We start from the raw sequence: 13,322 nt of genomic DNA, 5'->3' as shown, positions 1-13,322 counted from the left end.
TTTTTTTTTTTTTTTTTTTTTTTTTTTTTTTTTTTTTTTTGTCAGCCTCCTTTGGGTTGAACTCAGAGCTACTTCCAAGATAAAAACAGGACAGTGAGCAATCTCTGTCACCTTCATGGCATCCAAAGTCTAAGAAGTTTGGGGAAATACCAACTGGACCTCGTGGCAGTTTCAATAACCTCTTAACTGCAGCTCTTAGCAGGTAATTTTGTCTTTATAGAAATGCTGTCTTTGGAGTTCACAGCTATTTGAGTCAGTTGAGTTTTGCCCTGGACGTGGAGGCAGAATTGCATTTGAGGACAAACTGAAACTCGTAGCAATGTCTGAAAGTTTTGCCAGTAGATATATGTTCAAGTTATGAGGCATCTTGTTCACTGAGTTTGCTAGCCAACGTCTTTTACACACTAGTTTTTATTGCTCTCAGTGTCTCGAGGGCAGACTGTCTTGCCAGTATGCAGAAGAGCTGCCATCAGAAAAGCAGCAAGTTGGCTGTGTTACCAATAATGAGCTATCGAAGGGTGGGGTTTTCCCCAAAGCTCTCATCCTCTGCCTAACTCCATTCTCACTGAATTCAATGAAAATCCAATCCATGCTGTTGGTGCAAAACAGTTAATATTGGGGCAAAGCTTACCGATATCAGCAATCACGCATTCCACCTCTGCAGAATGGTAATAGAGCACCATCTCCAGACCCACACTTAGGGTGTAGTTAACAAGGAGGGTATATTTTGTTTCATTTCTATTCACATACTGAAAGAGAGAGAAAATGTAAGCCTGCAGTAGCAATGGATTCCAGCACAGACAGGAATGTATATCCTGAGCAGCACTAAATAATTATTCCAGCACCCTCCGCTCCCTAGAAAATAACTCAGTCTCCAAAAACATCGCTTCAGTTGGCCTAAAACTGCTCAGAAAGCTGGACTAGATTCAACAGCTCTTTTGGCCAAACATAAATGTGGAGAATGCAGTGCCTGTTCAGAAAATGGAGGCACAAGTGAACACGGTGCTGTTTCCTCTGTAGTCTGCTGGTGAAAGAGCCCGAAGAGGGAGGTCTGGATCCAAAACCTTATTCTTATTTACTCAGAGTGGGGCCTGAACCCAGGACAAGGAGTAATCAAGAAGACAGAAGGTATGAGGAGACGCTACAAAACATCTCTCAATATCCTTATTTACTTCAGTAAAAGTGCTCTCAAAGCAAAACTTGGTATTCAACCTGAAAGAAATACTTAGCTTTGCTGAACATTTTTGGCTTGCTTTGATCCTTAATGCAATTTAATTGTGGTTTGACTGCTGTCTGAAAATTATTTGTGCAATTCCTGATCCTGTGTGTTCACAGTGTTGTTCCTTGTAACAGAAAATAGCATTGAAGCTCTGAGTGATTTAGTTGAAACAGGGGTAGAAGACTTGAAGTTAAGCGCCCTCCTGCTAAAATGAGAGGCTGAATTTCCTCCGCGAGTTTATACTTTTTACAAATATTTAGATTGAAAAGGGTCTGAAGCTTAACAAAATATGTTCAGAATAACCTGAGTCAGTCTGTACCTGTTTGTGAGGTGCCTGGCCTGTGCCAGTGCTCAAATGGCTCTGCATAAACAGTACGTTCAGGAATTACATGATGGTGGTAACTGCTGTTTGCAGGATTGTAGTAATTTATTTTTCCAAGGCTCTTCTGTTTCAAGGGACAACATTTAAGAGAGATTTGACAAACCTCTTCCTGCTGGGCGTTGCACTTGAAAATTAGCCATGCTGACAGAGACTGAAGGAAGTCATACTTCATACCATCTAATCACGCTTGATGCTGCATTTTTCCTAGAGGCCTAAGGAGAGCAAGGTGAGGACATACAAACCTCTTATCTTAACTCAGACTCATTGACACCTTTATGGTCGAGGAACAGTTGTTGGTTAATAAAAGCCAGGCAGATGTTCTGAAAAGGGACTACTCTACCTCCTCCACTCAGCTGCTGAAGTGGCCTGCTGTATCTTACCTCCTTTAGAACATATGGATCATCAAAAGAGACTTCCAGGATAAATCCTTTCGTTCCATTTGAAAAAGAAGTTTCATAAATCTTATACCCACGGTGCTGTGCTTCTCTGAGGGTAAATGGCACATTTCCTATTGTGATTGACACCAGGGAGACGTCAGGAAGAAAGTGTCCAAATGCAATATTAAATATCCTTTCCTCTGGCAGAGTATCTGTAGGGAGAGAACATCAAATTACTGCTGATGTGGATCAAGTAACTAAGACAGTTGGGGTGGCCTCCCATTCATGTTCCAGGAAACTTTGCCAACAGCCATCTCTTTAATGGCTCTGATTAATGACTGTTTGTGTTCTAGTCAGATCTGAAATACTCTGAGTACATGAGAATTGCTTCAAGCTGCAGGAGATTAACAACAAATACATACAACTTCACAGAAAGTGGCTTCAGTAACTTTCTAGAGGTGCACTATGATGTGCAGTGACTTTTCTATAATGAAATATAGAATCTAGTTCAGCCACACAAAATATGGGAAAACTATGATAACATATGCTAAGAGGATCCATTTTTTTTCTTCTGTATCGTTTATCCAGATAGCTCCAAAAATGACTAGTGTCTTAATGCATTGGAAAATATCATTAAAATCAATCAAACAAAAAATATTACTGCACAACTGTTTGGCATGGTGATTTCAGTATGCTCCCAGATAACAAATGCAAGCTGGTCTGGGGAGAAAATGCCATCAATGGACACTGTTCTCAGACAGTGTGATAGCTGCATAGCGCTTCATCTTTATTCTAGGTCTTAGTGCTTACTGGAAAAATATGGTGGCTAGAGTGACAGAAATGTTCATGTTCTTATCAGCAACTCATAATTTTCATTTTATCTCATAAAGACAGGTGATAGATAGCACATCCATTCATGCTAAACATTTGTTTTGTTTTATAATGAAACTTGACTTTGGCTAGAAAATTGGAAATGGGAGTTGAGAACATTTTGGTGAATGAATGTACATGGCAGAGGTCAAACGGACCAGGGTATATTGCAGCACAAGGAAGAGACTGGGAAAAATCAATGAGAAGAATGACTTACTGTTAATAACAGTTGGTATTTGTGGCATGAAAGGGGTAGTGATGGATTTGACGACAGTATATTTAGTGGTTTGCCAGTCTGCATCTGTCCATGTGTGCTCCAAGAACAAGTCAATACTGTAAATGATTCCATATACACCACAAGATACAGAGCTCTAGGAGGTAAAATTTGTGTTAAGCCTTAAAACTCAGTGTCTCAATGGAGGAATGAGTGAATAAGGTTAACATCCTTACACTAGAAAGAGCAAAACGGTATTTTAGGACAATTTGGGGTGGATTTTGCTAGGTAGGGAGGTTGTTTGTTTCTTTGCCTGGTCCATGTTTGGCTCAAATACTGATGAGGTTTTCAGTAAGGAGGTTTTTTTTTTTCAGTCACTGGGCTACCAGTCATGTCTCTCATTCTGTCCCAGTTCACTTGGAAAGTTTGTCAGTGATTCCAGCTGTTCTTCAGACTGTGTGTGTCTGGTGTTACTGTGCACACTGGTTTAAGTGCCCACCGGTGTACCAAAAAGTGACCTTCTGAAGGGGACACGTCAAAGTCACATCAATGTCACCTTTGTAACTGTAACTGGTAAAAAAAGAGCCTTCTGCGAATCCTGCCAGCTCCCTTCTGCTTGAACATTTCCTTGGACATTGTCCCTGTGCTTGTAAACTATAGATTGATATAGATTATACTATGTCAAAAGCAGGTGGCTGCGCCCAAACTACATTCTGGGAGTAAACTTTGTCCCTTGCTAACTCATGCTGTCTGCATGGAAATTGGGAAGTTGCTCACTGACCCAGGCCAGATGTATGCCAGGACCAGTTTCATAATGTAAGAGCATGCATGATTGAACAGTGGTGCCCAGGAATCCCTTCCCTCCTAACTTATTAGTGTAGTTAGTATAGATTATCAAGAAAATAAACAAAACAGTCTTTTGCATCTAGCATGTTTTGCAATCAGAGATACTTAATTTCTGCATAAGTGCTTCTGAGATACAAAGAAGGGAGCACTTAGGTCTTCTGATATTTTTTGTATTTAAGAATTTTAAACAGCAATCACTATTTGGAACATTATTTGGAAACATTCCATGATACATCCCCTAAAATATGTTAGTCAGAGACAGGTTCATACTAACCTTTAGTTTGCCTCCTTCTGCTCCAATAGGGATAGTTATTCCAATGTGTGTCTTGTTGTGCTCCAGTAAGTAGTTGTTCTCCTCTGGGTTTACTATGACTTGGCCATCGACTCCCATTACGATGCTTTTTGACAAAAAGGTGGATTCTTGAAGCACTAATGTTGGGATAACACTTGGCACAGTCCATGTTAGTGTAGTATCAGTGAAACTGGTACCATCTGTTGAGTTAGACAGACAGTCCAACAAGGCCGCCAGGCAGTTGGAGTTCCCCGTGAGTTCACCCTGCAATGGTTGTTGTTCCCTGACTCCTTTCCACCACGGTACCTCTACAGCTTTCACTAATGAAACACCTTGTAGGGTATTAACCAACTGATGGCTGTTCTGTCACAGGAACCCTGGCACTCAAAGAAGACTTTTAATTGATGAAATTAATTGCTCAAATTGATCTAAGATTTTTATTTATTTATTTATTTATTTTCTGAAAAAAAGCCAGGCTAGCTCCACATCTCCACAGAAGAGGTCTAGGTGAGTCCCAAGGATACAGAGCTGCACCCCTGGACAAAGTTATGGGACAGTAGAGAGCCAAAGCAGTGAGGTTAGACCAGGGGAGGCTCCCTGGCCCTTCTGCAGCAGTGTTACCTGTCTCCAGTTCCCTGCATGTAACTTGGGGGTTTGAGAAAGCAGAGGAAGGCATGACACTGCACCAGGAACACATGTAGTGTCACAGCGAGGAACATGTTTGTCTGGCACTAAAGCCATGGGCTGTTAGCTCGTGCTGCTTGGAGAGCAGCTTGTAAAACTCTTACAGAGTAGGTCACAGGGAAATGGGGAGACTGTGTTCCCTATTAGCTCCATAGGTAGTTATTTTTGATGAATAAGGAAGAAGTCCTTACCAAGAGGACAGGAGACAGTCGTGTCAATCAGCATAAGCAGCCACCGCTGCCTGTACATGGAAGTGGAAGTGACCAAGTTCATATTTACATCATTAACCTATTGCGATACAGAAAAAAATAATAAAGGAGAACTGATGTTCTAGGAAGGTAGTGGAAGCAGCAGTTTTGTGTCCAATTGAGAACAACAACTTACTGTGCTGATGTCAGACTCATTGCTGTGGTAGGGCGCACGGAGGTACACGCGGTACAGCGTGTTATTGAAGCTGTAGCCCAGTTTTGCTGCATCGCTTACCATTATTCTTTTTCTCCCTGATGGAGAAACAAACATCAGTTGCCATAGCTGGTATGCAACATTTTGAGTCTGCAAGAGAGAGATGAGCTGCATCAGATCAAAGTCTACCAAAACCCCTGAAAAAGCTGTGATGTTGTAACATCTGTTTTCCTACTAGGATCTATAGTAGGTGGAGTTGCACTGGACACTACTAATCCACCCAGGCAAGAAACACCATTAATATATAAAAAAAACTAAGGAATCCTATAGCTTTTTAAAGCTTTTTTTTAGAGATAGCCTTATAATTGCCCTGGAAGAAACTTAGATGGGTGGTCTTGATCAAATCCCCTTGGATAAAACACCTCTATTGTTAATACAATGATTGCCTTCATGTCTGTCAATTTCTGGAACAGTCCAGTGGCCAAATGACAGACCACCTTTTATCATATGGAGCCAGACTGTGTTGAAGATAAGATGAGAGCAATGTCCGTACTGGTCTAGAACAGTCTTCTCAAATGATGACCATATAAGTGGATAACCAAAAGGAAATATGGGCATAAGAAGAAACATAACATGAGACTAAACATGGGAAAGACATGAGAAAAACAGGATAAGCATATGGATTTTCCCCAAGCATATGTATTTCCCCTCTAGCCTCAAATAATGTTCAGCTCAGAGACTCCTAAGCAATCTATATCTTCTTTGTATTTTGCATGGATTTTTTTTTTGCAATGGATTTCTCTTCTGTGAACTTTCCAGACTATCCTTGAGATCAAGCAAGATTATAGCAGCCACATCTTTTGACAAGGCATTTGTCAGATTCACTACCCATTGTGAGAAGAACCACCTACCTTTGTTGGTTTTGAACTCAGCTTCCACCAACATAAGAAGCATACGGCTCTACTCTCCCACCTAAATGTCTTTCTGCAGTCTAGAGATCTAAGAAAACTGGAGATGTTTTTCAGTACTTGATGACAACTGTTCTGTATCCTGTTTTATGACAGAGGTGGAGCTATTTCCCAAGAATGACTCATGAGTTTAGCAAGAAGAGGCAGGCTGGGAGCTGCTAGGAAAGACTCCTCTTCATACCTCTGGCAGGGCTGACATCCATGCGACGGTGTAGTCATTTGAAACTGCAGGGACATCAGTCTTCACGGACACCTGGAAACACAAATGAGATTGTTTGGGAACAGACAAATCTTCAGCTTTCTTACAGGCATGGGGAGCAGAGAGATGGCTTTCGGATTTCTTCTCCAGTGTGTGTCAGGATTTAGCAAGTTGCATTCACTGGAAGTAATTAATGTGTTTCCAAACAGGTTCTTCACTGTGGTGAGTTCTGTGACCTTACACTGGAGGCTAAAGCCATGGTATCTGTAGCAGTGCATGTACAGAAGAGGGAACGTCTTTGTGTATGACCAGGTAAAACAAAGGTCCAGTTTCTTATCTGGGAAGCTGTAGACTAGAGCACACTCTGGAGACTTTCAGGGGCATCAGGATATCTCTACAGAAGGTATAGGGAAGCAGGATATCTGCTTTAACAGAACTGGTTCCCTCTTCCCATGCAGGCTAGATACCCCAAAATGTAGGATCTCCATACCTGCTGGCAGCAGGTTGAACAGCCAGCTCACACCACCCTGTGGGAGGCAGGTTCTCTCTCACTCCTGTGAGTTGTCTGATGCTGCAGGGGTGCAGCTCTGCCAGCTCCAGGTTTTATTATTTCAAATAGAAGGATAACACTCTCGCAAGTGCCGCAGCACTTTATAACAGAGGTATTCATCTGAACTTAAAAGGTCAGCCTGCCTGGCTGCTGATTTGCTTGCAGTTGCTTGACTTACAGCATCTGTACACTTAACTGAATTTCACTGCATGCAAAATACCTATGACAGGTAAGTGTACTGTTAATAAACATCTACTGTTGCACCCTATGCTGAATAGCTGCATGCACAGCTGGTACATGGTGTAAAAACAGCTTCTGATGGGAGTTTGTGGAGGTTGCTGTGCTTGGCAGGGAGCTTAGATGTAGCTTAGCCTTCAGTGGGAAAACTTTTACCTCCATGTAGTTTTCTTCACACACAATTTCTCTTGGAGCCCAGGAGGAGTAAGAGCAGTACATAGGGTAGGTGTAGGTCACAGCTGCCCTCATGCTTGCAAATGAGGAGACCTTGATGTTCACAGTCAGTGAAAACAGCTCATCTGCCTGGGAAGGAAAATAGGAGATTCAGCAGATCCTGTGGAAGGTCCGGCTCATACACAGCCATGAGCAGCTGCACAGGACCATCCAGCCCAGTGTCCTGTTTCCAAGAGGTCTTGGAGGAGGACGAAGTGGTTGGAAGAGCACCGAGGGCATGTTTATAAGGATGAGAACAAAGCTGTTGTGAAAGTTCCTCCAAAATATGACCCTGTCTTAAGTGGTTTATGCACAGGGGCTTTCTGAGCCAGAGACATTGTCTCACTACTTAGAGCCTTTGTCTCAGGTCAGATCTCTGCAATATTGCTGCCACGGTATTAAGGTGCAGATAACCAGGGGAAGATACTATTATCTGACCTTCCTCTACTATGTGTTACATGTTTTTCCTGTTCATGACTGCCGTGTGCCTCTTCATGGAGGCATAGGACCAGAGAATTTAGTTTGATGTAGGTAGTTCAGATCTGTCTTACAAATGCTGTTTAGTGTCCATCTTGACTAGCTCCATTAAAAGCTTCTCTTGGTCCTTCAACTCTACAGGAGCCAAATGTGAAACCATGGACTATGTTCCTATCTGACATAGAAGTGTTTTTATCTACAGAAAAGCAAAGGCAAAACTTTTCCAGAGAAGTGTCTAGTCCGGTCATTGCACAGCACTGTGCACTCCCCAGGTCCATGTCAGCATAAGATTTACCCATACAGCTTAACTTTTTTTTTTTTTTTTTTTTTTTTTTTTTTTTTTTTTTTTCTGTGGGGCTTCCAGGATCAACCAGACAAAACATGGACAACAGATGAAGGTTCTGCTCTGATACATTCTGTTTCTAGGTTCATTTCATTTCAACTCATATTTAGAAATTAGAAATCCAGGCTAAACTTTTACACGTATTTTAGGAAGGAGTGAATCACCTTCCGGTAGATGCCTATTTCTCTCCATTGACTATTGTGGAAGCATAAACAACTAGTTTAGACTAGACATTATCTTTCAGATGGCTAAAGTTACATGAGGCAAATTTGAGTCTAATAGATGTGTGTGATCTACGTTCCTAGGCATGTGTTAACAGGAACATTACCACACAAATTAAGCCAGGAAAAGATCTGCCAGAATCACACTGCAAATGTTGCTTTTTCAAGCAGATGCCTACTTCTTTCCAGAGAGGCTTTCAAGAAACTCTCTGGCAAAGCAGCAGCAATAAGGATATACTTGAGAGCTGGCAGCTAGTCAGCAGCATTAGGCTAAGTGTCATTTCATGGAGAGAGGAAATCCCATGTCAGTCACACTGAACAAACTGCATAACAAAGAGCCATTGCATATTTGTTTCTACACACCATCGACGCTAACTCAAGTTCACTGTTTCTTGGGTTCTCAAAATATGCCATTGGAATGCCATCTAATATTGCAATCTTGCCTTGTTGGAGGAGCTGTAGCATCCAGTGTGGATTTTGGGCCATTTCTAGGTCTTACCTCATTGGCCACATGGCAGCCAAGCACCGACGCACGGAAGACAGGGTTGCCCCACACATCTTCTGACAGGACATAGCCACAGCGAGACGCCAGTTTCTCATCCAGCAGAACGGGGCCGGCGTAAGGATCTACGGAAAAAGGGCATTGAGGAATGGTGTGTGGGATGGACATCTTGGGGCATGTCTGTGTGCAAAGCAGTACTGAGGCCTCCTCACCTTGCTCTGAAAAGAGGTCCAGCTGGGTTGGGTGTTCTCCAGCAACACGTGTTGTTAAGGAGCTGGCAAAGCTCTGTTGGTATGTGTTAGAGTGAATGTGGTGGTCTGGCATGTCTCAAGCTCACACACATCATGTTCACTTTAATGCCCATTTCACTGTGTCCAGGAGCTTGTGCCACAGCCACCTCAAAGTACTGTTACAGAGTTCCTCTGAGGCATCCCATATGTGTCTCCTCCCCTGATTTTACTCTCTAAAATAAGAATTACGGGCCATCCATTTCTAAAAATCCTCAAGTTGTGGTAATCTGCTGCTCACTTTGATCAAAGGATTCATTTTGGACGGGCAATTCCACAAATTGGTCAGGTTTGCTCATCTTGGCAGGGTGCTGTGTGCTGTTAAGCCTATGGGTGAGCCAAGTAACAGGCACACTGGGAGCTGGCTATGCTCAGCTCTTGGTGCTGGTAGAATTAATAACATCATATTCTGTTAATTATCTGCTCTTCTGATTACAGAGCTATTTTGGTCTTGGGTTAGACACAAGAATCTGTACAAACAGATAGGGTTTAACTAGCTGCCTTTGTAATTTCAAGATTTATCTGTCATCTTTATATGTCGAACAGTACTAATAACTGCTGTTTCAGTAGATGTATTCTTGCAGCCAGGATAGACTAAGGAGATAAGTGAGAGGAATTTTGGAAGAAGAGAGAGTAGCTTTTATGAGACCAACTGATAGAGCTGGAAGAAACAAACAACCTTTTTGTGCCTGAAGGCTTGTCTGCTTTTTCCAGCAATATCAGTTGCTCTCATAAAAGCTATCACATCTCTCCACACCCTTGCTGTACTTGACTTTTCAGTTCTGCCTCCAAATCAATTGAAAAAAAAAAAAAACATGAAACCCAGAAAAAAGTGGACTGATCTCAACAGAAAGAAATCTGTTTTGGGGTCAAATCACATACTTTGTTCATTTTGATGTGAACATTTGCTGGTTTTCATTTTGGTTAAATTGTTTTTTGTTTTTCTCAGCAAAATGGAGACCCTTTGTTCAATCTGATATAGGGCATTTTGTGACCATTGTGATGTTAAATAAGAAAAGAAAAAAAAAGTCCTTTAATTGCTGAAGCCAATTTGTTCAGCACTCATTGAAAGTGTGTTCTGTGGTTGTTAGCCTCCAGAATGTTGTTTCTGGGACAATGAAAGCCAAATGTCAGCCCTTCCTTATCAGACCATCCTTTTGCCTTTCCCCTGGCACATTAGATGTAAGAAGCAAAGGGGACTGTGGCTGTAGACACAAGCTTTGCTCATCGGTAAGGATATTGGCCAAACTGAGGCTGCATGTAGGCAGCAAAGCTGTTCTGCTGGTTCTCTGGGGTGAGTGACCAATTATCACGTAGATAACAGCATCCAGATCACACACACCGTGGTCATGTAGGTGATTCCCCAGCCTTCATGGTGCTCGGGGCAGACACTTGTGACTCACCATTGATTTCCAGCTGGAAGAACTTTCCCTGGAGCAAGAGTTTATTCAGTTTCATCCAAAAAATCCTGGAACGGCAACTGCTCTGTACAAAACCTGGTGAGAGCACATATAGAGCAGATAAGCCAGTGGGACTGGAGGGCAGTGAAGAGGCACGTCTCATTACAAGTGAAATAACAAGTTCTCATCTTTGCCTCTCTCACTATCCTTTTATCACATTTCACCAACCTGGGGGTGCCATCTGCCTGCCTTGTCCCAGCCAGAACAGCAAGAAAAGCATCCCGATCCTGCAGCATAAACACATGCACAGATGATGGGATGAACAAAGAAGAAAAAAGATCAGGATGGAAAATGAAAGAAGCAGCAACCAAGGTCTTGTTACCTGCATAGTGAGTAACCCACAGACTCCATATGTCCCCAGGGACCTGTGCATGGGCAGCAAAGTCCTCCCGACTTTGAAGTAAAGTCCACCCAGCTGTGGAATTCAATCAGACTCAGGAGAAAATGTAGAGCTGACCTTACACAACAGAGAATTTGCTCTTTCTTCTCCAGGCCCCACGTGTGAATCAGGAGAGGCCAGTGGCTTTGGTCACATGGGAAGCCTGGGCTGAGTCCCGCAGTGCCCTCCAACCTTATCTGAGCTCTCGGCAGTGGGAGGCAGCGTCCCTCTCGCTCAGCCCCTGGGAGGGCAGAGCACCCTCCTGCCAGGTATTTGGAAGGTCAGAAGCAGCTGCTGAGCCTGATTTTACTGAGTGCAGCAGGGGGTGCTCCGAGCTTTCCATCAGCCCCTGGGGAAGCAATCTCATTCCCTGTAAGCCAGTGGGGTTGCTTTGGCTTCAGGTCTCAAGTGCACATGAAACATTTCCCCGGAGGTATTTTAATTGGGTCTACACAGGAAATACATTTTTGTTTCTGTGAAATGTCCCAATGACCCAGCCATGCCAGAGATAACAGCAGTTCTTTGGCAGCTACACATTTCACTTTTATGGATCCAGTTAGCTCGCCCTTTGATTTGTTTGATTATTGGAGTGTTTTGGTGAAAGCATCTTGTTTTCAGAAGTGCTCCGTTATCACTGGATCGGTCAGACTATGTGCAGGTCTGTACATGGCCCAACGTGCTGCCTGGGAAGAGAAAGCCATTGGAGGTGGTGGGAGCTGCGGCCTGTGACTGGCAGTGCCCCACGGCAGCAGAAAGGCTGAGAGGCCTGGTGAGCCACAAACACGCCTTGTGTGGCACGGATTAGCTAAGGTGGGGTGAGAGGTACAGGACATTCAGAATGACATTTTAGCCACTGGAACCCAGACTTCAATCTCCTTTGGTCCCCATTTTGGGGTGTTACCCAACCAATGACGTGTCAGCAGAGCAGGGCAGTAGAAACAAGATTGACCCCCACACTACTTTGGGATCAACAAAAGCCAGTGAGCACGTCCAGCCACAAAGTGCAGTCAGTGTTGTTTTCTCCTCAGTCTCCCTTGCTCAGAGGACCTGTGCAGCAATGGCAGAACTCATACAAGCACCCTGTGAGATAAGCATGCTCACTTCAAACCGTGGGGACCAACGGCACGTTTATATAAGTGCTCTGGAGCACAGCCCTGTGGCTTGAGAAATCTCCTAATTCTTGTCTGTTGGTCACAAGACCCTTTCCTATTTGGCAGGAGCTGAGGTCCAACTTCTGCAACAAACTTCTCATGAGCCCACACAGAACTCGCCGCATGATCCTCGCCTGTGGTAACTCTGCGTCCCCGGACTTGGAGTGACTCTTCATTGAATCCAGCTGTGGCTGGAATTCGGCTGGAAATGGCGGTGCTCAGATACCACAGTGATGAGTGTGGTGTAACAATGAGATTTTGATTTTTGAGTGAAAACTTCAGTATATTTGGACAGCAAGCCGTTCCAATTCTGATAAGCCACTTCCAAGAGCCATGTAGCATCTCTCCGAGATACTGGGAGTCAAGGTCTGAGGGTGCCATGTTTGAAACAGAGTGATTGCAATTTATTAATGAACAGCCAGCCAGCAGGACAGGTACACAACAGCAACCAGCATGCACTCCTTGCACAAGCAGTGGGAAGATGAATTTCCATGTACAACTTTGTACAACTCAGACCACTGTGATTACTTTGTTTCTGGCATTAATCACGGCTCTAAATATGGCAGACATGACTTTGGATGTGATATAGCAGTTGCGGTCAGTGTGTGATAGCCAGCTGTTGGCCTCGTTGTCAACCAAGCAAAGCAAAGCAAGTCCAGGTCAAATGGTCTTGGCTTGCAAAGATCACTTAACTGCTGCGGAAAGCATTGTTAGCGTTGGGTGGCTGAAGGCATCGACTGCTTGTGGTCCCTAAAGTCCCTCTGGTACTTGTTATAAAGGTAGGGAGGATAAACTTGTACATTTCAGGTGATTGTATTCTGTCTGCTCAGTTTTCCTTGCTGTTCTGGCAGAGTAAGAGCACTCATCGTAATGTTCTTGTAGGGTAATAAACAGCTGCTGTGTTTCGATGTTGAGGTGATGGCATTCTGTGGTGGACAAGATGATTCATGGCTTGGGTTCTTTTGAGATGAAAGGTACTGTATGAATGTAATGTTTTGTTTTCTTTCTCTCTCTCTCTCTTTTTTTTTTTTTTTTTTTTTTATGGGTTT

General features: G+C 43.3%; 1 protein-coding gene across 5 annotated transcripts in view; it reads right to left on the bottom strand.

The window, feature by feature from the left end:
• The window catches only part of LOC118164044, a 17,263-nt gene extending 5,717 nt beyond the window's left edge, over positions 1-11,546 (bottom strand). For 3 of the 5 annotated variants that reach the window (XM_035321307.1, XM_035321308.1, XM_035321310.1), the window contains exons 1-12: positions 11,066-11,546; positions 10,912-10,970; positions 10,687-10,779; positions 8,994-9,121; positions 7,397-7,543; positions 6,436-6,507; positions 5,269-5,436; positions 5,076-5,172; positions 4,183-4,400; positions 3,066-3,219; positions 1,982-2,190; positions 632-749 (exon numbers count right to left, since the gene is read on the bottom strand). In XM_035321307.1, coding sequence (XP_035177198.1) covers positions 632-749; positions 1,982-2,190; positions 3,066-3,219; positions 4,183-4,400; positions 5,076-5,172; positions 5,269-5,436; positions 6,436-6,507; positions 7,397-7,543; positions 8,994-9,121; positions 10,687-10,779; positions 10,912-10,970; positions 11,066-11,094 — 1,492 coding nt within the window. In that variant the 5' untranslated portion in view covers positions 11,095-11,546. The remainder of the gene's footprint in view (positions 1-631; positions 750-1,981; positions 2,191-3,065; positions 3,220-4,182; positions 4,401-5,075; positions 5,173-5,268; positions 5,437-6,435; positions 6,508-7,396; positions 7,544-8,993; positions 9,122-10,686; positions 10,780-10,911; positions 10,971-11,065) is intronic. The other 2 variants (XM_035321311.1, XM_035321306.1) reach the window with 2 other exon arrangements.
• Positions 11,547-13,322: the final 1,776 nt, after the last annotated feature.

This window comes from Oxyura jamaicensis, chromosome 3 (assembly GCF_011077185.1).
Source record: "Oxyura jamaicensis isolate SHBP4307 breed ruddy duck chromosome 3, BPBGC_Ojam_1.0, whole genome shotgun sequence".
NCBI classification, from domain to species: Eukaryota; Metazoa; Chordata; class Aves; order Anseriformes; family Anatidae; genus Oxyura; species Oxyura jamaicensis.
Note: the sequence above shows the minus strand (reverse complement) of the source record. Positions and strands in the feature narration are given on the sequence as shown.